Source organism: Dermochelys coriacea, chromosome 3, assembly GCF_009764565.3.
Source record: "Dermochelys coriacea isolate rDerCor1 chromosome 3, rDerCor1.pri.v4, whole genome shotgun sequence".
Taxonomy (NCBI): domain Eukaryota; kingdom Metazoa; phylum Chordata; order Testudines; family Dermochelyidae; genus Dermochelys; species Dermochelys coriacea.
This window is the reverse complement of record NC_050070.1, coordinates 101,605,433-101,628,152: the sequence shown is the minus strand read 5'-3', so window position 1 is coordinate 101,628,152 and position 22,720 is coordinate 101,605,433. Positions and strand designations below refer to the sequence as shown.

General features: G+C 38.1%; 1 protein-coding gene across 4 annotated transcripts in view; it reads left to right on the top strand.

The window, feature by feature from the left end:
• MED23 (mediator complex subunit 23) overlaps positions 1-22,720 on the top strand; it is a 61,184-nt gene that overhangs the window by 2,870 nt on the left and 35,594 nt on the right. For 3 of the 4 annotated variants that reach the window (XR_006279972.1, XM_038394598.2, XM_043510977.1), the window contains exons 2-11: positions 7,469-7,500; positions 7,624-7,711; positions 8,701-8,825; positions 8,975-9,086; positions 9,809-9,907; positions 10,824-10,925; positions 12,182-12,251; positions 14,868-14,980; positions 15,742-15,837; positions 16,404-16,421. Coding sequence is in view for 3 of the 4 variants with exons in the window: in XM_038394598.2 (XP_038250526.1) it covers positions 7,469-7,500; positions 7,624-7,711; positions 8,701-8,825; positions 8,975-9,086; positions 9,809-9,907; positions 10,824-10,925; positions 12,182-12,251; positions 14,868-14,980; positions 15,742-15,837; positions 16,404-16,421 (855 nt within the window). In the remaining variant the exon portion in view is untranslated. The remainder of the gene's footprint in view (positions 1-7,468; positions 7,501-7,623; positions 7,712-8,700; positions 8,826-8,974; positions 9,087-9,808; positions 9,908-10,823; positions 10,926-12,181; positions 12,252-14,867; positions 14,981-15,741; positions 15,838-16,403; positions 16,422-22,720) is intronic. The other variant, XM_038394599.2, reaches the window with a different exon arrangement.

The window sequence follows — 22,720 nt, the reverse complement described above, 5'->3', positions numbered from 1 at the left end:
CAGACCTAAGAGTGGCTATACTTCAACAAAAAAGCTTGAAAACCAGACTCCAACGAGAGACTGCTGAATTGGAATTAATTTGCAAACTGGATACAATTAACTTAGGCTTGAATAGAGACTGGGAATGGATGAGTCATTACACAAAGTAAAACTATTTCCCCATGTTATTTCTCCCCCCCACCCCACCCCACCCCCCACTGTTCCTCAGATATTCTTGTTAACTGCTGGAAATAGCCTACCTTGCTTGTCACCATGAAAGGTTTTCCTCCTTTCCCCCCCCTGCTGCTGGTGATGGCTTATCTTAAGTGATCACTCTCCTTACAGTGTGTATGATAAACCTATTGTTTCATGTTCTCTCTCTGTGTGTGTGTGTGTGTGTGTGTGTGTGTGTATATAAATCTCTCCTCTGCTTTTTCCACCAAATGCATCCAATGAAGTGAGCTGTAGCTCACGAAAGCTTATGCTCTAATAAATTTGTTAGTCTCTAAGGTGCCACGGGTACTCCTTTTCTTGTTGGAGGAACAGTGGGGGGTGTATGTGTGTGTGTGTGTGTGTGTGTGGGGAAATAACATGGGGAAATAGTTTTACTTTCTGTAATGACCCATCCACTCCCAGTCTCTATTTAAGCCTAAGTTAATTGTATCCAGTTTGCAAATTAATTCCAATTCAGCAGTCTCTCATTGGAGTCTGTTTTTGAAGTTTTTTTGTTGAAGAATAGCCACTCTCAGGTCTGTAATCGAGTGACCAGAGAGATTGAAATGTTCTCCGACTGGTTTTTGAATGTTTGCAAAAAGAAAAGGAGTACTTGTGGCACCTTCGAGACTAACAAATTTATTTGAGCATAAGCTTTCGTGAGCTACAGCTCACTTCATCGGATACATGAGCTAACACGGCTGCTACTCTGAAACTTGTCATTTTTTAATGTTATAATTCTTGACGTCTGATTTGTGTTCACGTACTACACCATTTGCTCAAGAAACTCCCTGAAAAAACACAAGAACAAATCCCCACAGACACGCTTCTGAAACCCCGACCAGGGGTATTCTGTCTGCTACCCAAAATCCATAAACCTGGAAATCCTGGACGCCCCATCATCTCAGGCATTGGCACCCTGACAGCAGAATTGTCTGGCTATGTAGACCTCCTCCTCAGGCCCTACCCTACCAGCACCCCCAGCTATCTTCGAGATACCACTGACTTCCTGAGGAAACTACAATCCGTCGGTGATCTTCCTAAAAACACCATCCTGGCCACTATGGACGTAGAAGCCCTCTACACCAACATTCCACACAAAGATGGACTACAAGCCGCCAGGAACAGTATCCCCGATACTGTCACGGCTAACCTGGTGGCTGAACTTTGTGACTTTGTCCTCATCCATAACTTTCACATTTGGTGACAATGTATACCTTCAAATCAGCGGCACTGCGATGGGTACCCGCATGGTCCCACAGTATGCCAACATTTTTATGGCTGACTTAGAACAACGCTTCCTCAGCTCTCGTCCCCTAATGCCCCTACTCTACTTGCACTACATTAATGACATCTTCATCATCTGGACCCATGGGAAAGAAACCCTTCAGGCATTCCACCATGATTTCAACAATTTCCATCCCACCATCAACCTCAGCCTGGACCAGTCCACACAAGAGATCCACATCCTGGACACTACGGTGCTAATAAGCGATGGTCACATAAACACCACCCTATATCGGAAACCTATTGACCGCTATTCTCACCTACATGCCTCCAGCTTTCACCCAGATCATACCACTCGATCCATTGTCTACAGCCAAGCTCTACAATACAACCGCATTTGCTCCAACCCCTCAGACAGGGACAAACACCTACAAGATCTCTATCAAGCATTCTTACAACTACAGTACCCACACGCTGAAGTGAAGAAACAGATTGACAGAGCCAGAAGAGTACCCAGAAGTCACCTACTACAGGACAGGCCCAACAAAGAAAATAACAGAACACCACTAGCCAGCACCTTCAGCCCCCAACTAAAAGCTCTCCAACGCATCATTAAGGATCTACAACCTATCCTGAAGGACGACCCATCACTCTCACAGACCTTGGGAGACAGGCCAGTCCTTGCTTACAGACAGGGCCCCCAACCTGAAGCAAATACTCACCAGCAACCACACACCGCACAACAGAACCACTAACCCAGGAACCTATCCTTGCTATAAAGCCCGTTGCCAACTCTGTCCACATATCTATTCAGGGGACACCATCAGAGGGCCTAATCACATCAGCCACACTATCAGAGGCTCGTTCACCTGCGCATCTACCAATGTGATATATGCCATCATGTGTCAGCAATGCCCTTCTGCCATATACATTGGTCAAACTGGACAGTCTCTACGTAAAAGAACCATTGGACACAAATCAGACGTCAAGAATTCTAACATTCAAAAAGCAGTCGGAGAACGCTTCAGTCTCTCTGGTCACTCGATTACAGACCTGAGAGTGGCTATTCTTCAACAAAAAAAACTTCAAAAAAAGGCTCCATTGAGAGACTGCTGAATTGGTATTAATTTGCAAACTGGATACAATTAACTTAGGCCTGTTAGAGACTGGGAGTGGATGGGTCATTACATAAAGTAAAACTATTTCCCCATGTTATTTCCCCCCACACACCCTCCCACTGTTCCTCAGACGTTCTTGTTAGCTGCTGGAAATGGCCCACCTTGATTATAACCACAAAAGGTTGTCTTCCTTCCCCACGTCCTCCCTGTCTGATGGTAATAGCTCATCTTAAGTGATCACTCTCCTTACAGCGTGTATGGTAATACCCATTGTTTCATGTTCTCTGTATATATCAATCTCCCCACTGTATTTTCCACTGAATGCATCCGATGAAGTGAGCTGTAGCTCATGAAAGCTTATGCTCAAATAAATTTGTTAGTCTCTAAGGTGCCACAAGTCCTCCTTTTCTTTTTGCGAATACAGACTAACACGGCTGCTACTCTGAAATGGGTCATTCAGTTATCAAGCTGAGTAGCGCAGAACTAAATGATAAAAACACCTGAAAAGCAAAACCAAGGAGTTTGTGTTTGTTACAGTGGAGGAGAGGGTAGCCAGTAGAGGAGTACAAAGAGTAGAGAGATGTGGTTGAAGCCAGGAAGATGATCCCAGTATTTTTAGTAGACTTAAGGAACATGATGTGGCAGGTATCAAAGTCAGCGAGGTTGGGTTACAGTAGTCAATGCCTGGGATGACAAGGGCCTCAACAAGAGATCTGGCAGTTGGACAGAAAAGGCTGAAACTTAAGTAGAAGCAACAAAACTTGGATAAGGCCTGGATATGTAGGTCTTAAAGTAGTGGTTTTCACAACAAACTCTTGCTGGTGGCCAGTCTGACATGTTTTCCTAAAATACTTCAGGCAAAACAAATAAATATGTACCTATACATATCCAAATCATTGTAACTTATTAATGTAGGGTTTTTTTCAGATTCAATAATAAAAATAATATACAGTTCTCTCTATTCTTAACTGGACCTAAACAGAATAGAAACCCAAATAAAGTGCTTTCCATCTTCTTGTCTTTTGTTGTTGTTCCTTTTGCTCTTTTGGATGCCTTTTTTGTTAGTAAGTCTGCTTCTGTGAAAAATGATAGTTGTTTGTTAATATCAATTTTCACAGCAAAGTGACAAATTAAGCCCGGGATGGGGGGAGGCAGCGGAGCCTGGGAGGACTGGGGGAGAGATGGGAGTTATGAGGGAGACATGGGAAGGGGGGTTGAGCCACAAAGCCCAATGGACAAAGCCGGAGACCGGTGCCTGAAGCCCCATGGCCGGAGCTGGAGGCCAGAGCCCCGGGGCCAGAGCCCCGGGGCCAGAGCCTGAAGCTCCGGAGTCAGAGCCCAAAATCCTGCCGGCCCACCACCCCAGGGCCGAAGCCCGAAACCTGGAAGATGGGTTCCCACATTGTGCGTCTCCAGAAGCCGTACAGCACCAACTACTGCTGGTGGCCTTAGCAACCAATGCCAAGGCGGTGCATCCAGGAGCAGTAGGGAGGGGCTGGGCCGCTGCTCCTGCTCTCTCCCCCACCCCCATTACAGCTCAGAAAGGAGGCTGTTGTTTATTTTTTAACAGAAAAATGTATTTAAATTAGGGCTGTCAAGCGCTTAAAAAAATTAATCACTACTAATCACATGGTTAAAAAAATTAATTGCTATTAATCGCACTGTTAAACGATAACGGAATACCATTTATTTAAATATTTTTGGATATTCTACATTTTCAAATATTGATTTCAATTACAACACAGAATTCAAAGTATACAGTTCTCACTTTTTATATTTATTTTTTATTATAAATATTTGCACTGTAAAAAAACCAAAAGAAATCGTGTTGTTCAGTTCACCTAGTACAAGTACTGTGGCACAATCTCTTTATCATGAAAGTTGATCTTACAAATGTAGAATTATGTACAAAAAATAACTGCATTCAAAAATAAAACAATGTAAAACTTTAGAGCCTGCAAGTCCAATCTTGTTCAGCCAACTGCTCAGACAAACAAGTTTGTTTACATTTGCGGGAGATAATGCTGCCAGTGTGTTTACAATGTCACCTGAAAATGAGAGCAGGTGTTCACATGGCACTGTTGTAGTCCATGTTGCAAGATATTTACGTGCCAGATGCACTAAAGAGACCTATGTCCCTTCATGCTTCGACTACCGTTCAAGAGGACATGCATCCATGCTGATGGTGGGTTCTGCTCAATAACAGTCCAAAGCAATGTGGACCGATGCATGTTCATTTTCATCATCTGAGTCAGATGCAGCCAGCAGAAGGTTGATTTTCTTTTTTGGTGGTTCGGGTTCAGTAGTTTCCACATTGGAGTTTTGCTCTTTTAAGACTTTTGAAAACATGCTCCACACCTCATCCCTCTCAGATTTTGGAAGGCACTTAGATTTTTAAACCTTGGGTTGAGTGCTGTAGCTATCTTTAGAAATCTCACATTGGTACCTTCTTTGAGTTTTGTCAGATTTGCAGTGAATTCTTAAAATGAACAACATGTGCTGGGTCATCATCCGAGACTGCCATAACATGAAATATATGGCAGAATGCAAGTAAAACAGAGCAGGAGACGTACAATTCTCCCCCAAGGAGTTCAGTCATAAATTTAATTAATGCATTATTTTTTTAACGAGCGTAATCAGCATGGAAGCATGTTCTCTGGAATTGCAGCCGAAGCGTGAAGGGTCATACAAATGGTAAGCATATCTGGCATGTAAATACCTTGCAATGCCGGCTACAAAACTGCCATGTGAACGTCTGTTCTCACTTTCAGGTGATATTGTAAATAAGAAGCGGGCGCATTATCTCCCTCAGATGTAAACTAACTTGTTTGTCTTAGTGATTGGCTGAACAACAAGAAGTAAGACTGAGTGGATTGTAGGCTCTAAATTTTTACATTTTTTGAGTGCAGTTAACCAAAAAAAAATCTACATATGTAAGTTGCACTTTCAGGATAAAGAGATTACTCTACAGTACTTGTTATGAGGTGAATTGAAAAATACTATTTCTTTATCATTTTTGCAGAGTAATTATTTGTAATAAAAATAATAAAACAGTGAGCACCTACACTTTGTATTCTGTGTTGTAATTGAAATCAATATATTTGACAATATAGAAAAACATCCAAAAAAAGTAATAAATTTCAATTGGTATTCTGTTTAACAGTGCAATTAAAACTGTGATTAAATGCGATTAATTTTTTCGAGTTAATTGAGTGAATTAACTGCGATTAATCGACAGCCCTAAATTAAATAATCTTTTTATACCCGCCCTGAAGCGACAAAAGAACATCGTTAACAAACTTGAAATATTTTTTCTGAGAAGCTTACTTTTGTCTGCAAAATTGTTTTGGGCTTATGGTTGTAAAGATCACCTGATTATGTGAACTGATTAAATACTGTGTCTGAATGTTAGGACAGACACTTCCAGTGGTTCTGTTGTACTCATGGCTTTGCCAACCACTAGAGAAATTAACAAATAGTTGCTTTCAGTGCTGCTATTTGTAATTTTCATTACTCTGTGGACAGCTGTGAAACTAAGGGTATGTCTGCACTGGAAACTTCAAAGCGCTGCCGTGGGAATGAGTGTGGTCATGTGCACTTGAAGTGCGAGTGTGGTCACGTGCGAGTGCTGAGAGAGAGCTCTCCCAGCACTCCTGGTAATCCACTTCCATGAGGGGATTAGCTCCGAACGCTGGGAGTGCGGCTCCCAGCATCTGGTGCCTGTCTATACTAGCGCTTTAAAGCACTCAGACTTGCTGTGCTCAGGGGGGTGATTTTTCACACACCTGACCCAGCAAGTTAGAGCGCTATAAAATGTAAGTATAGACAAGCCTAAGTATCAGAGGGGTAGCCATGTTAGTCTGTATCCACAAAAACAAGGAGGAGTCCGGTGGCACCTTAAAGACTAACAGTCTGTTAGATTGTTAGTCTGTAAGGTGCCCCCGGCTCCTAGCTGTGAAACTGACTTTAGTTTCTGACAAGAACTTAGGAGAGTCAATTCTCTGCAGGTACTTGGAAAAGCTATAAGCTGCTGTAAGCAGGCAATGCAAGGACTTGCAGGTGAAAAGGACCATCAAAGGCACCCTCTATTCCTTCACATCCTATTACCAGTAGAGAATAATACTTAAAATATTTAATATTGTTATATATACATTGATGTGGTGCCATCGTCTTGAATATTGTGTTCAGCACCAGACGCCCTATCTAAATATAAAAGAAGTGTGAAAGGTCCATACCAGGGCAACAAAAATTATTAGAGGGATGGAAATAATCTCACATGATATACTAAAAAAGACTGTTCAGAAAGGAGGAAAGTAAGAGGAATGTAAAATAATGAATGGTATAAGGAAGGTAAATTGAGTATTTCTATATATCCTTATAATCCAAGACCATAGGATCATCCAGTAAAATTAAAAGTCAACAGGTGTAAATTAAATAAAAGGAAATACTTTTATACGCAAAGCATAATTAACCGGTGGAACTCACTGCTGCATAATATAGTTTAGGAAGAGAACTCAGTAGGATTCAGACAATTAGATCTTTATATTTATAAGAAGATCCAAAGCTATACAAGCTAGAATAAAAAGTGAATAAAATAGAAATCCTCCTATTTCAGTACATAAATCAATCGCTGTGGGTTAGAGAGAAACTCCCTCCACCCAACTCCTCAAGAAATGTTGTTGTATATTTGTCAAAGGGCATGGGAGGGCAGGAGGGACATTGTACCTGCTGAAGCATCTGGTGCAGGTCACTTTCAAGCGACAGTATATCAGGCTAGAAAGGCCATTGGTGTGATCCTATGTTACTTTTTACTGAACATGCCTCATCTTGATAATTCTGTTTTCATTATTACTAAGTGTATCTGTAGCAGAGCTTTAGATCATTTTGCCATTAATCACCAAGAGTTGAACTCCAGTGTCTTTCTCTTACAGAAAACAGAAGTTATAGAGGAGGCTTTCCCTGGGTGAGTGTAATGACAATTTATTTGTGCATGTGATTCTTTGTGACTATCTTCTATATCTGCTGTTTTAATTGTGCTACCTTTCAAGAACACATTGCAGATAATTAGTGTTCTTATTTGCAATAGCATGTTTATGGACACTCCTGAAGATGAGAGAACCAAATTGATCAGCTGCCTGGGAGCTTTTAGACAGTTCTGGAGTAGTCTTTCCCAGGTAAGCATTTCATTTATTGCTAATGTAGCTATATTTTACATCACCTGATAGTGTACTAGATACATAGCTAAAGCATGATTCCTGTCCCAGACAGCTCACAGTCTAATTTCAGATGTGGGAAAAAAAAGTTGTAGGGAAATAACACACTATGGTGATCTTAGATAGGAAGGATATTGATGACATCAATGAAATTACATGATTACTTGGCAAAGGCTGGTGCACAACATGGGGTAGTAGTAAAGAGTAACTCCTTTTATAAATATAAATATCAAAAGTACAGGGTCATTTCTGGGGTAAATGGGGTAATTTTTTATAGCTGTTGTGGTAGAAGAGGTTCTGAAGGAGGGGCTTGAATGAAAGGAAGGATATATTTCACGAAAAACATTTATGCATAAAATATTAGTATCCCATGACTCGACCATTCTCGCAACACATGGGTCTTTGATATAGGTAGAAAGAAATGCATTATGCATAGGGTTTTCTAAAGCAATCATTGAACTTCTCTGTTTACTTTATGCACTGCAAAAATTCACTCAAATCTCTGTTGATGCATCCCGTGTTCGACAGCCTATTCCACTCTATTTCAAAGTAATATGATTATTTGTTCCTGTTCACAAGTATCATTCCTTACTTTGGTATATCCTCCTATTATAAAATGTTAATATTGGCAAATGAATGGTTTAATGACATACTGGATATATGAAGTCTTTATTTCAACTCTGTAGTCAGTCCAGCAATATACTTTCTTTGTTTCTCTTCACATAGGCTATTGGGATATAACTTTGTGTGTCACTGCTTGGGGAAATTTCTTGAAATAAGATAAAAGTGGATGTTAAAGAAGCAATCTTTGACAGATTAAATACCCAGAAGTTATTATCTCTCATTTATTCCTTTTACTCATAGTGTAGCAATTTGTGGTTTTAAGAAGAAGTTACTTACATTGCCGTAGTAAGTAGTTTAGTTTATTTTTCCCCTCCACTGTTTTCCAGGAATCTCATGAACAATGTGTCCAGTGGATTGTAAGATTCATCCACAGCCAGCACAGTCCTAAAAGAATTTCTTTCTTGTATGACTGTTTAGCAATGGCAGTCGAGACTGGTCTGTTGCCACCCAGGTATGTCTAGTGTGGGTGAAGCAAGAAATGCAATATGCATAAGTTGTAGTATTGTAGATTAGTTAAAAAAAATTCCTTAAAACTAGTGTTCATTGGAAATCATCTGCTTATTTTTGTACGTCACTCACTGTTGTATTCTTTTTTACTAGAATGGTGTGTGAATCTCTAATAAACTCGGACACCCTTGAATGGGAAAGGACACAGCTGTGGGCATTAACATTTAAACTGGTTCGGAAAATAATTGGAGGTGTAGACTACAAGGTATTTTTCCTAAGAAAGTTTGGTGTTTTTTATAAGTTTACAATGCTTCTTTCTGGTGTTCCAGAGAAAGTTTTGAACCTGTCTCTGTCAGTTTAGTATTTCGTCATCAATTAAACCAGATATTCTTAACTTGTTTTCCTAGTGTGGACCACATCTTAATTAATATTTTCTGATGTACACCTTACTTCCCAGTCATGGTCACAGAGTCAGCTTACTTTCCATTTTCAATTCAAAACTAAATAATATTCCTAATGCAATTTCAACGATTTTTTTCCTGGAAAAGTATTATTATAAAAGCATTTAGGGTAATATCCTTACCCCCATCTCTATGCTGTGTAAAGGGTCAGACTGAGCAATGTAAAAGGCACCTAAAAGAAGCACTGTATCTGGCATGGGAAGATTTTGCCTGTGCAGGCACTGAGGAAGACATTTGTAAATCTGCCTCTTGGGGTATGTCTACACAGCAAAAAAAAAAACAAAAAAACCCATCGCTGGCCCATGCCAGCTGATTCAGACTTGCAAGGCTTGGGCTGCGGGGCAGTTTCATTGCTGTGTTGACTTCCCAGCTCAAGCTGGAACCCGGGCAGTGGGTTCTGTACTGTGACTCTTAGAAGCAAAGCACCGAACCTTACCCGTAATAATCTGAGCTGTCTTCTGATACAGTTTGGCTGCTAAAAATAGAGAATTTTTCTGAAAGTTAATTTCTATATGATTTCTCTCAGGGTGTGCGAGATCTATTGAAGGTGATCCTGGAGAAAATCCTAACTATTCCTAACACAGTGAGCTCAGCTGTTGTACAGCAGCTCTTAGCAGCAAGAGAGGTAACTCTAAAATGTTAAATGGTGTCACAACGAAAAAGTTGGTCTCGATCTTTTGTCGTTGATTTTCACAATATTCTAAAATGGATCTTTTTGGAGCCTTTTAGATCTGATATAAATGAATAGCTAAAGCTGATGATGTGTTTTCTACTGGCTCTTGTGCCAGTGTATTTCAGGGTCATCTAATGGTGAGCCTTCTCGTATTATCTACAACAGTGGTTTTCTACCTGTGGTCCATGACCCCTGGGGTCTACAGACTACGTTTAAGATTTCCAAAGGGGTCCGCACCTCCATTGGAAATTTTTTAGGGGTTCACAAATGAAAAATGGTTGAAAACCACTGATCTACAACATTGCCATTTCCAGGCTAGCTGAGCTCCTGAAATGCCCGGGCATAATAGAATGCAGTGATGTAACCATGTTGATCCCAGGATATTAGAGAGACAAGGTGGTTTACCTCACCCACCTGGGCATAGTAAAGTCCATTTAGAATCTCAGCCTTAAAGGGATGCTAAATAAGTGATATGAAATCAGTATTAATATTTTCATTAAACCAAAAAAAAAGAAAAACAGTTTGGATTTAAATATTTCCCATTGTTACAACCAAATATTGCACTGTTGTGCTAGCATATTAGAACCAGAAATTGAATCTCACCACTCTTCCTTCATTGTCCAAACTGAGTAAAATATAAAAAGCAAACAGCATAAATGGTGAAAAACAAAATACAATTTCATTACAATTTCATTATAATCTAATGTGATACTAGTAACACAAGTCACAGTTTAAAAAAGTAACTTAATGTCCCTTCAAATCTTATATGTCTAGCTTCTAGAGCTCATTGTAGTTTAAATATTATGAAATAATTTGTTTATGAAATTGTCCAAATTGCCTTACATTTTTAAATTTTATTTGTTTCTAGGTTGTAGCCTATATTTTGGAAAGAAATGCTTGTTTATTACCTGCCTACTTCGCAGTTACAGAGATAAGAAAACTGTACCCTGAGGGAAAGCTTCCTCATTGGGTAAGGGTTTATTCATTATATTTTATAAAGTGATATGCTCCTCATTCTCTCCATACAAAAACATTGGGTGTGATTTAAAAAAAAAAAGATGCCAAATGCCTTGTCTATACCTAAAACTTAGGTTGACCTAACTACATTGCTCAGAGCTGTGAAAAATTTCATGTTCTGTGCAATATAGTTTGGTCAACCTAACGCCCACTGTAGATGCAGCAAGGTCAACAGAAGAATTCCTCCATCAACCTAGCTGTCATCTTTCAAGGGGTGAATTTACTGGAGTAACAGAAAAAACCCTGCTATTGCTGTCATATTTGTCTGTGCTACAGCGGCATAGCTGCAGCTGTACCTCTATAGCATTTGAAATTATACACCCAGTGTCTATTTAAGGACTAAATGAGGCCCCTAGCCTGCCGTTGATTTGTTGGCAGATCCCTGTGCTTGCATGGAGTCAATGGCATGATCTGAGCATAAGTGGCCTAACTTTCAAAATTGTTGAGTGCTCAGCAGGTCATATTGATTTAAAATTTGGAAAACTAGGCAACTTATTTAAGTGCCTAAATAAGGACTTAAATTAGGCACCTCTTTAAAAACAACAACAAAAACAACACACAAACTTTGGCCATATTGCTTTAGATGTGCATCTGAATGTTATGTTCTTGAATTTTAGCATTTGAGACTGGGTTGAAATTCTTCTTGTGCCTAGCAGCTTTATTCACACTCTCCATATGACTAAGAAGATAAACAAACAGCTTTAATTTTCCAGTATGGCCAGTTTTGTGGCCTGATATTCACCATTACAGAATTATTTGGCATTCTCATATAATGAAAACAGCCTTCACTTCCATTCAGTACACGTTCCCCTTGTCCTTTTGGTTCTTTTGAAGAACCAGATCTCTGGTTTTACTTGCACAGAAAGGGGCATGTTTCTTTGATAAGAGGCGATAAGGGGTGAAACTCCCATTGATTTCACTGGGGCCAGGATTTCATCCAAGAAGTGGTAAGTTAAGTGCCTTTGAGGAATTGCTCAGGTAAAGAAAACGGTGTTCTATTGCTACATAGAATTTTAAACCTGACATGAAAAGCAATAAATAATGTACATTGCAAGAATGTTGTACATATGAAAAGTAGCTATTTCGATTTGTTCTGATTTCTGCCAAAAAGAGCATATATCCTTCAAGTAGTTTACCTGATTTAATGTCTTGTTTTAAATTGAATATTTTGTTAATGGAAATAATTTAGTATTAATAATCTTCTTTCAGTTGCTAGGTAACTTAGTATCAGACTTTGTGGATACCTTCAGACCCACCGCAAGAATAAATTCCATTTGTGGTAAGAAAGCATGAGTGAATTGAATTTTTAGCCAGTAGGCCTAGCTAATTTGGGTTTAGCATTATATGTTAATCCTTGCAAAATGCTTGAGTGTGTAGCATTTATGTAATACCTATCAATGACTTTTTTTTATCCTACCTCAATTTTTGAAAATTTATTTGGATTAACCAGATGAAAAATACTGCTTTAAGCACAGATAGAAAGTGGAAAATTGCTTCTTTTCACTTGCCCCTCTGCTCAAAGTGATATTGTCCCTTCTGTGGTCTTAACCTGGCCTCTGAATTTAAGGGTGTGTCTATATTTAATTACCTTTGCACTGGTGTAGGTATGCTATATGTCAGACTTAATGGACATTTTCTGAATCAACATCTAGACTAGGGATTTGCACCAGTGCCGAATTCCCTAATTTATGTGAGCGTTTAGTCTCCATAAAAAAAAGGCTCTTTCATTCAGTTTTACTTTTCTCAAGAAATCTGCAAAAGTTTGATTAGGGCATTTCAGTCCTGTTTAATACTATTTTTGCTCTTTTAGAAGAAGAGGGATGCTTTTTTTCCTGTACATTTTAAGAAAAGTAACTCCTGTATTTACTGCTCTTATTTCATTCGTCTCTATACAGGACCTAAAATTCTGAGAGCTTCCATTATCTCCAGTTGATTCCGTTAATACACAAAAGCAATGCAGTGGGATTAAGGATGTATGTCAACTGTAAACCACTGAGTTCCTTGATTTTTTTTTTGTTGTTTCTTTGTTTTTGCAAGAGTATGCACACACTTTTAAGTATATTTTACCAAACGCGTAGAAAGGATTTATTCATGTGACTCTCAGTCCTGGAAGAAATTTCCTAATTTGCTCAAGTATTTGCCTAAATGACCAGGTGTATTGTTGACTTTATACATTCTCTGACCCCACAAACAGACTATACACAATTTAAGGTAGAAATACTATTAAAGGTGCTTGCTGAGTATAGTAGTCCTGCCCACACCCACTGCTACTACCAGTGGTATAACTACTGCTGAATGCAGGAAACCAGAGTGGGTGGACTAACCAATCTATAGTAACTCCTCATTTAACGTCGCCTCGGTTAACGTTATTTCATTGTTACGTTGCTGATCAATTAGAGAACATGCTCGTTTAAAGTTGTACAATGCTCCCTTACAATGTTGTTTGGTAGCTGCCTGCTTTGTCCACTGCTTGCAGAAAGAGCAGCCCGTTGGAGATAGCTGGTGGGGGCTTGGAACCAGGGTGGACTGGCAGCCCCCCATCAGCTCCCCTAAGTTCCTTGTGCAGCAGCCACCCAGCAGGCTATCAATTACCAGGCAGTTCAGCTGTCCCTCCCCCCCACTGCCATGTGCTGCTCCTGCCCTCTGCCTTGGAGCTGCTCCTAGAAGGGCTCAGGACGGAGGGAGCTCGCTGTCAGCAGCTGCTGTCTCAATTTGCTGATCTACTTAAAAAGGCAATGTACTTAGAGTGGCGTCAGCGTACTGAAAGGGGCAATACGAGTCTCTCTCTCTCTCACACTCACATGGTGTGTGTCTCGGTCTCTCTCTGCCATCCTGTCTCCCCTCCCTCCATTCCTGCTGCCTTGTAGAGTGTGAGGCTACATTAACAACAATGTGTTAACCCTTGAGGGCTTAGCTGAGTGCTATTTCATCATTCAGCAGTAAGGTATTCCCTGGGAAATATCCCACCCTCTTCCACCCTCTGATTTCACCACCTCATCCAAGCTTCACAATCATCATTGCTGTGTACATTATTACATTGTTTGTTTAAAACTTAGACTGTGTGTGTGTGTGTGTGTGTGTAGATATAATACTGCACACACATATATACAGAGAGAGAGTCTTTTGTCTGGCGAAAAAAAATTTCCCTAGAACCGAACCCCCTCCATTTACATTAATTCTTATGGGGAAATTGGATTTGCTTAGCATCATTTCGCTTAAAGTAGTATTTTTCAGGAACATAATTACAACTTTAAGCGAAGAGTTACTGTACTTTAATAGGTTGGAAGGGGGAAAACAGTTATCCTTTAATTTCATTTTGTTTGAGGGAAGTTGAAGGCTCAGTGTAGCCAAACTGAATATTATTACATTACTTCTCTTGTGCTTTTGGATGTAATGACAATAAAAGAACTATGACCATCCAGAGAAGAGGCTTGACCCATTTACAGTAAAAGGTCCACAATGGCCCATTATGGCTGAAATACAACTCTGCTTTAGTTATAAACATTTATTGGACAAAAAAAAAAGTTTTATGGTCTGGGCATATGTGAATAGGAAGACTTCTCCTGAGGATAAATAGTATATTTTAGTGTCATATTACAAGTATTTTAATAAATCTGTGGATGTCCAAACTGAACAGTTTATAGCAAAACATAATAGTTGAGTTTGCCCTTTAGCTAATGATTTGAAATTTCTAATGCAAAAGGAATGATTGCTAACATTGGGAGCTTCATGCTAGCCAGTTCCTGAGGTGGGAGATAACAGATTTAAATAAATGTAGTGGGAAGGAGTATTGTTAGTAGTTTCAGAGGTGGGTTCTTGACCTTTAATGATTAAGTGCCATAGCCGCTCAACTTCCTTAGCATTTATCCTTTCTCATTCTGTGTAATATGTGCAGGACGTTGTAGTCTTCTTCCTGTGGTAAATAACTCTGGCGCCATGTGTAACTCATGGAAGCTGGATCCTACAACCCTTCGTTTCCCTTTGAAAGGACTCTTGCCATATGATAAGGTATGCATATGTAAGCCTCTTAGTTATGAAAGCTTTGTGTGTTTAATCTATGAAATTACTGTTTATTTGTAGATTAGAGAAAGGAAGAGGGCAATTGTTTTGAAAACATGGGCTATCCCATTTTCAATTAGAACTTCAAAATTAATGAATTTAGTAGTTTACTAACAGCTTAAAATCCTCCAAATACATGACACAGTAATGGCAAACCATACACATACCAGGGGGTATGTGATGTTTTTACTGCCTGGTACACTGATACCCTGAGTTCTGAGAAGCAGTAGGTGTTGCATGTACCTATTCTGTGTGTTTGAGAGAGGAAGATATAGAGGAAATGGAATGTGGAAAAAAAAGAACTAGGTAGTTCATGCCTTGCATAACGGGACAGGAAACTTTCACTTTTTAAATTGGTCTCAGACCCCAGGAGCACTGGAGGCAGTGTGCTCAGCCCCTTATTGAGAGGGATCTCATTGATCTCCTGAAGGTGCTCTGCCCATATTTCAAAGATGTTTTCCAAAAAGTATCCCGTCTTCACATTGTTGAAGAAGGTCCCCCACAATTGGGAGTGTAAAACCAAGAGGAAGACACTCTCTGCTGATCCTTACCTTCCTCTTGTATATTTGAGAACAAAATAGTTCACCACCAAATGGTACATACCTACAAATATAAACATATTGAAAAGAATGCATTTTTAATTTTGTTACATTTAATTTAATCTTGAGACAATGTCCGCGTATGTTTTTGTTTGTTTGTTTGTTTTTAAGGATCTGTTTGAGCCACAGACTGCTTTGTTGAGATATGTGCTGGAACAACCGTATTCCAGGGATATGGTCTGCAATATGCTAGGTCTGAATAAGCAGGTACTGTACTATACTGTGCTGCACAATTTAATTCTGCATAGAATCTGCACTATTCTTTTCTCTTTTCTTTGCTATAGCTAACTGAGCAAAACAGTTTAGGTCCAGACAGTGATTTTTTTTTTTAATAATATCATATTAGGTAAATTGGATTCTATATTGTACCTATCATTTTTATATTGCTTTAAGAGTGTTTAAATTGAAAAGTAGAGATTTAAAATATTGATTTTTTTTTTGCATTGCTTTTTTTTCCTATAAGGCCAGCCTCAAATATACCTTTGACAGACTATAACTTACCAAAGACAATTACTTTTTTTTTTTTAAAAAGTTCTTGTTAATGTTCATGTAATTAGCTCCCAGAACTTCGTCGTTCGTTGTTACTTTGGCATGTTACAGCATTCAATCAGTGGAGCGCTGATTTTATTTTTTTTATACTTTTAAGTGGGAGGGCTTGGTCTGACTTGGGATTCCTTGAGGCTGGCCTCATAGTCACTGTTTTGTCTTTTCTTTTTTTCTTCCTTTATTTTTGTTCTGTCCTGTCTTGTCCTGCCCATCCTCCAATGCTCTAGACCTTGAACATTGCTCAGGTATGTTCACAACCTTACTGTTGTATTGTGACTAACGATACGCTGGCCGCTTTGTAGCCACTGATTCCAGTTAGAGAATACATGTATGGTCAGGGCTTGAAATTGGCAGGACCATTAGATGCTAGGACAAGGACAAATTCTCATTAAAATCTCTTAAGAAATGAGAGATTTATTTAATATGAAAATGTACAGCCCCAGTGGTCCTCTGATCCTAAAATTTTGGTTGGGTTGGACCACCACCACTTCCCCACCTGATCTATAGGCTTTTTCTTGGTTTGCTGGAATTTTCAGATGAAGAGAGATTACTGGTTCAGTCCTTTCTTTCCTTATGTGGATAGAAAAACATTCCTTGAATTCAGTTTTAGCACTGTAAATCTGGAGGGGCAAAAACTGCTGAAATGGAGCTTGATGGGGATGTCACATTATCAGGCAGCCTCTGTGACAAATTCCCTTTCCTACATTAACCTTCTAGTGTCCTCCAACCAGGGTGAACTAAGACAATACAAAGTGCTAGAAAAAATGTTTTTTTTAAGCCAAATTTTATAAACCTTCTGTTTATTTCTTGTCCAAATTTATTGTATGGACTTATGCTTGAAATTTTAAATATCGGTCATTACAACCTTTTTATTCTTTAAATTTTGAATCCTTTTTAGAATAGTAACCAGATCAACATCTATTTAAAAAAGAAGTAATATCTAAGATATGTAAAATAGCGTTGCTGTTTGCAATACTATGGTGAAGGTTGTGTCAGTGTTTCCATTTATAAAACTTCTTTCAGGGATTTGTAACTTGACTGTAAAATTTGCATGACTCTGAAACCTTGTGTATAATATCTTCCACTGTAAATAAAAAACAGATCATGTTACTTTGAATGAACAAATTTCTTTATCTTATCAAGGTATTTGAAAAATAATACTCCATTGCATGTAATTATCCTAAATATTTTAAGAGCAAAAACATCTAAGGCAGCTGAAATGTTAAAATATGAAAACTATCCACTAGATTAATATTTAAATTAATAGGATTTTTATTGTGTCTAAATTTCTATTTAGACAATTGATCAGGTTGTCACTTTGTGCAGCTTTTTATGGTTTAGTTGGTAAATAGCACAAGACATAGGCTAAAATGTGTACTGAATGTGTTGTATTTAGTTTATTGGTGGTGGTCTGCCCTTTCAGGCCAGAAGATCAAAGTTAAAATGTTAATTTTAATTCTAAGTTTGCTATTCTCTAATTAAAAGATAACTGAAATACTTAGTTTTTTGAGTTGTAGATGGTAATTTCTACACAGTGTTTCAACCTAGAGTGAATTTTTATGGCTAAGAAACAAACCCTTGAAAAACACGGCTTATAATGGAAATGCTGACAGAACATGAACTGTAGCTGTGCGACCATAATACCAGTATATGGGCTTTCAGACCATTGTATTTGCCAGTACAAGTTTAAGCATGAAATAGGGGGTGTATCAGGATAGAAGAGAAAATATTAAACTATACACCTTACAAATCATATTTTTCACAGTTTTAAGTAGAATATGAAAGTTTACTCACATTTGGGTATAGGTTAATTTATTATGATTGCATTGATATTTCCAGTAACTTCAATAAAATGTTATAGCATGCTCTTCAGGAAGTGCTATACTGGTGTTGCTACCTATAGTAAAATTCTTAACTATTTTTGTGACGATAATCCATCCAGATCTAATAATAATAATAATAATATTAGATCTGAGTTAACCTATTAAAGGCTAAGTGGTTGTCAGTATAACAGAAACTATTGAAAATGTAAAGAAAATCATTAATAGTGTAAACTTTGTTTTAAAAACTAATTTTGTACCTTACCAACTCTTAGAAATAAATGCAGAAACAATTAAATCTAGGACCATGATCCTACAATCATATCTGCCCCTTTTACTTAGCTATGCCTTGCAGACCGTCACTTATCTATCCACACAGATCCAGTCACAGGATTGGAGCCTTCATGTGTACCTATTAGTTCATTACAGTAGAAATGTGTTCAGGATAAATGTGATACATGTAAATTTGACCTGATTATCAAATATTCTTAAAGGTGAACAGCAAAACTGTTAGTATTATTTTTGTTTTTGAACGATGTATAGATTTATATTAGAAATATTTACTTTGAAAAACTTCTTTGAGATGCATGAAAAGTACAAATTAAACTGTTTTTCATATTAACCTTGTAGAGACAAACATCAAGGCAGAGAAAGATGCACAATTTTGTACACTGATTCCAGGAGTCTCAGTTTTTGTTTAGTCTTTTATGGCTATTTCTATCATATGTCTCTTGATGAAAAATTATAACTTCAAAATATTCTTTTAGTTTGGGGCTTCTGGCAGTTTTCCAATTTCTAGTAATGCACAATTTGGCATGCGAATGTGTGGTACACCATCTTTTGCATAAGTGTTAAAAATCAAATCATCTTTAGGATGTACAGTTTGATCTAATTTGTATTTCATCTCCATCAGCATATTACTAATTTCTTCCCAATATTTGTTTAACTTTGTACAGTTTTGTAGAATGGTCGTTATAGCAAATATTTGAAATATGATTAGTTATTTTGGATGCCATAAATTTCGGGAAGCCAAATTGTTACCTCTTCAAGGGGCCTCCTTTTCAGAAAGCGCTGAACAGTCACCCCTTTATCATGTTTCAGGCTGGCATCCCATATTGGAGTATTACTTTATTTTCTCTATGACAAATAAACATACATTTAAAACAAATTGAAAACTACTTCCTCTTTTTAGCTTAGTTGCCTGGAGTTTGGGTTCCTTGATGGTATTTCTGACTCCTCCATCAGTGGAGTGCTCCAAGCTTTCTTTAACTTGTGATTTCTATTGCTTGGCAAGTGTACATGAAAGATATCTTCCAACATTTTGTTTCTGTACCTTTAATTATTGTCTGCTGTTAATAATTTTGGACCTTGAAACAATTTTACTCATATTAAAATAGAAAGGAACATAAATTCTGGCAAGTCAAGTGTAAAAGTTTAATTAGGTGGGCCAAAAAAGAATTTGAAGCAACAGACACACACACTTAACAACAAACTTTTTTTTTTTTAAAGTACATCAAAAGCCAAACAATCAGTAGGGCCACTGAACAATCGAGGTGCTGAAGAAGCTCTCAAAGAAGAAAGGCCATTGTGGAAAAGCTAAATAAATTCTTTGCATCAGTCTCCTCTGCAGAGGATGCTAGGGAGATTCCCAAACCTGAGCCATTCTTTTTAGGTGACAAATTTGAGGAACTGTCCCAGACTGAAGTATCAGTAGAGGAGGCTTTGAAACAAACTGATAAAGTAAACAATAATAAGTCATCAGGACCAGATGGTATTTACCCAAGTGCTCTGAAGGAACTCAATATGAAATTTGCAGAACTACTAACTGTGGTATGTAACCTATTGCTTAAATTAACCTCCATACCAGCTGACTGGCTGATAGTTAATGTGATGCCGATCTTTAAAAAAGGCTTCAGTGGCAAACTTAGTAATTACAGCCTAACTTCAGCACCAGGCAAATTGGTTAAAACTATAGTAAAGAACAAAATTATCAGACACATGATATGTTGGGGAAGAGTCAACATGGCTTTTGTAATTTGGAAATCATGCCTCACCAATTTATTAGAATTCTTTTATGGGTTCAACATACATGTTGACAAAGGGTCCCTAATCAAAGTCTCTTAAGCAAACTAAGCAGTCGTGGGATAAGAGGGAAGGTCATATCATGGATCAGTAACTGGTTAAAAGATAGGACACAAAGGGTAGGAATAAATGGTCAGTTTTCAGAATGGAGAGATAAATAGTGGGGGTCCCTTAAGGATCTGCACTGGGAACTGTGCTGGTCAACATATTCATAAATGATCTGGAAAAGGAGGTAAACAGTGAGGTGGCAGTTTGCAGACAATGCAGAATTACTCAAGATGGCTAGATCAAACGCAGATTGTGAAGAGTTACGAGGGGATCTCACAAAACTCGGTGACTGGGCAAGAAAATGTCAGATGAAATACAGTGTTGATAAATGCAGAGTAATGCACATTGGAAAACATAATCCCAACTATACAGACAAAATGATGGGGTCTAAATTAGCTGTTACCATGGAAGAAAAAGGTCTCTGAGTCATTATGGATAGTTCTCTGAAAACGTGCTCAGTGCTCAGCAGCAGTCCAAAAAGCTAAAAGTGTTAGGAAACCATTAGGAAAGGGTTAGATAATAAGGCAGACAATATTATAATGTCTCTCTATAAATCCATGGTATGCCCACACCTTGAATACTGTGTGCAGTTCTGGTTGCCCCCTCTCAAAAAGATGTATTAAAAATGAAAAAGGTACAGAGAAGCGCAGCAAAAAATGATTAGGGGTATGCAACAGCTTCTACATGAGGAGAGATTAAAAGGACTAGGCCTGCTCAGCTTGGAAAAGAGACCACTAGGAGGCAATATGTTAGAGGTCTATAAAATCATGAATGAGGACATGTTCACGAAACTTGAACCAGGGGTCACCTGATGAAATTAATAGGCAACAGGTTTGAAACAGACAAAAGGAAGTACTTCTTTGCACAATGCACAGTCAACCTGCGGAACTCATTGTCAGGATGTTGTGAAGACCAAAAATATAACGGTTCAAAAAAGGTTCATGAACTAGATAAGTTCATGGAGGATAGGTCCATCAGTGTCTATTAGCCAGCATGGTCAGGGACCATGCTCAAGATGTCCCTAGCCTCTGACAGCTAGAAGCAGGAACTGGACAACGGGATGGATCACTTGATAAATTGCTCTGTTTTGTTACTCCCTCTGAAGCATTTGGCTCCGGTCACTGAAGACAGAATACTGGGCTCGATTAACTGTTAGTCTGACCTAGGATGGCTGTTCATATGTTCTTAAAATCTTTGCTGTTCACCTTTTCAGCCAGCTGTGATGGTATAAAGGTTAAAGTAAAATATCCTCTTCTATGCCTTCTCCCAAGCCAGGTTGTAGTTTCGTCTCTGCCTAAATCCATTTGTGCCAGGTTGTTTGAGAAAGGAGCTGTTGATTTTACCTTTGTCTATTCATCCTGGAAATGGAATTGAAGCATGAAGTGAAAGGAATGACTTAATACAGTATTATTCAGTTGACTTTCCTTTCCCTCTTCTTTTTACCACATTGTCTGTTTGGTACTAGGAATTTGAATTTCCTAGCATTTCACAGTATTAATATGGCAAACATTATGGATCCACTGGTGCTAAGGTGTAAATTAGTCCTTTGATATTTTTCCATTCATATGGTTGCATGTCAGAAATGGCACATACTTCTACTTACTGGAATTGATTCAGCTCCTATTGAAGAAAATGGCAAAATGTTCATTAAGCTGGTAGAAGTAGGATCGGACTCGATACAAATGACTGGTTGCAATTTTAACAAGCTAATTACGAGCCTGGATAACCACCATATTTAGAAAAGGGGGCAATTTGTACCAGTTTTATCCATTATGTCTAAATCATTTATTAATTGTTCCTCAGATAGCTCAACCATCCATATTTTATAAAATATTTGAGAACTATGAGGACAGTTGCATTATTTATTGAATTATTAAAATCCTTTAAAAATGTGTTTTCTCTAAATATTTTTTCCATTAGAAGCCAGTGGAAGTTTTGACCAGTTCACTATGGCATTCTTCAGGAATTGGTCTTATAAACTTTTTCAGAAAGTCAGAAATGGCCATGGTAGCACTATTCTGATTTTTTTTCATATTTGTTTATGGTTTAATTGCAGTTTCAAATATAAATCCCCATTTTTCAAGCATTTAAAAACTTGTTTCAGGATGAAACTCCAATTACTAGTCTGGGAATCATTTTGTTTAACCAAATTTAAAAAAATTTATTGTAATAAGTGGGTCTTAGAGGAGAAGTCTTAATTGTTCCAGATACTTTTTAAAATTCATATATAATTCCAAAAATAGTCCTTTAACCCAAAAAAGGCAAATTAGTAACTGCTTGTTCTGGTATTTTAAGGAGTTAAACCATGAGGCTATATGTATTCATACTATAGACTAGTCCATGGGATATGCTTGTTCTTAATAAATTAAAGCCCCAATCCTGCAAACTTTCACATGTGCATAAATTTACTCATGTGAGTAGTCCAAAGCCTGAGGTTTACATATAAGTTGCTTCAAACCTTTATGTACGGAAAATAGTAAAATGCCAGATATTGAGTTAATGCAGAAAGACTGTACTCAAAAACCATTGTTAAGCTTCTTCCCAATACCTTGAAAGTTATTTTAAAGCAATATGAATAGAGGATAAAGTGATCA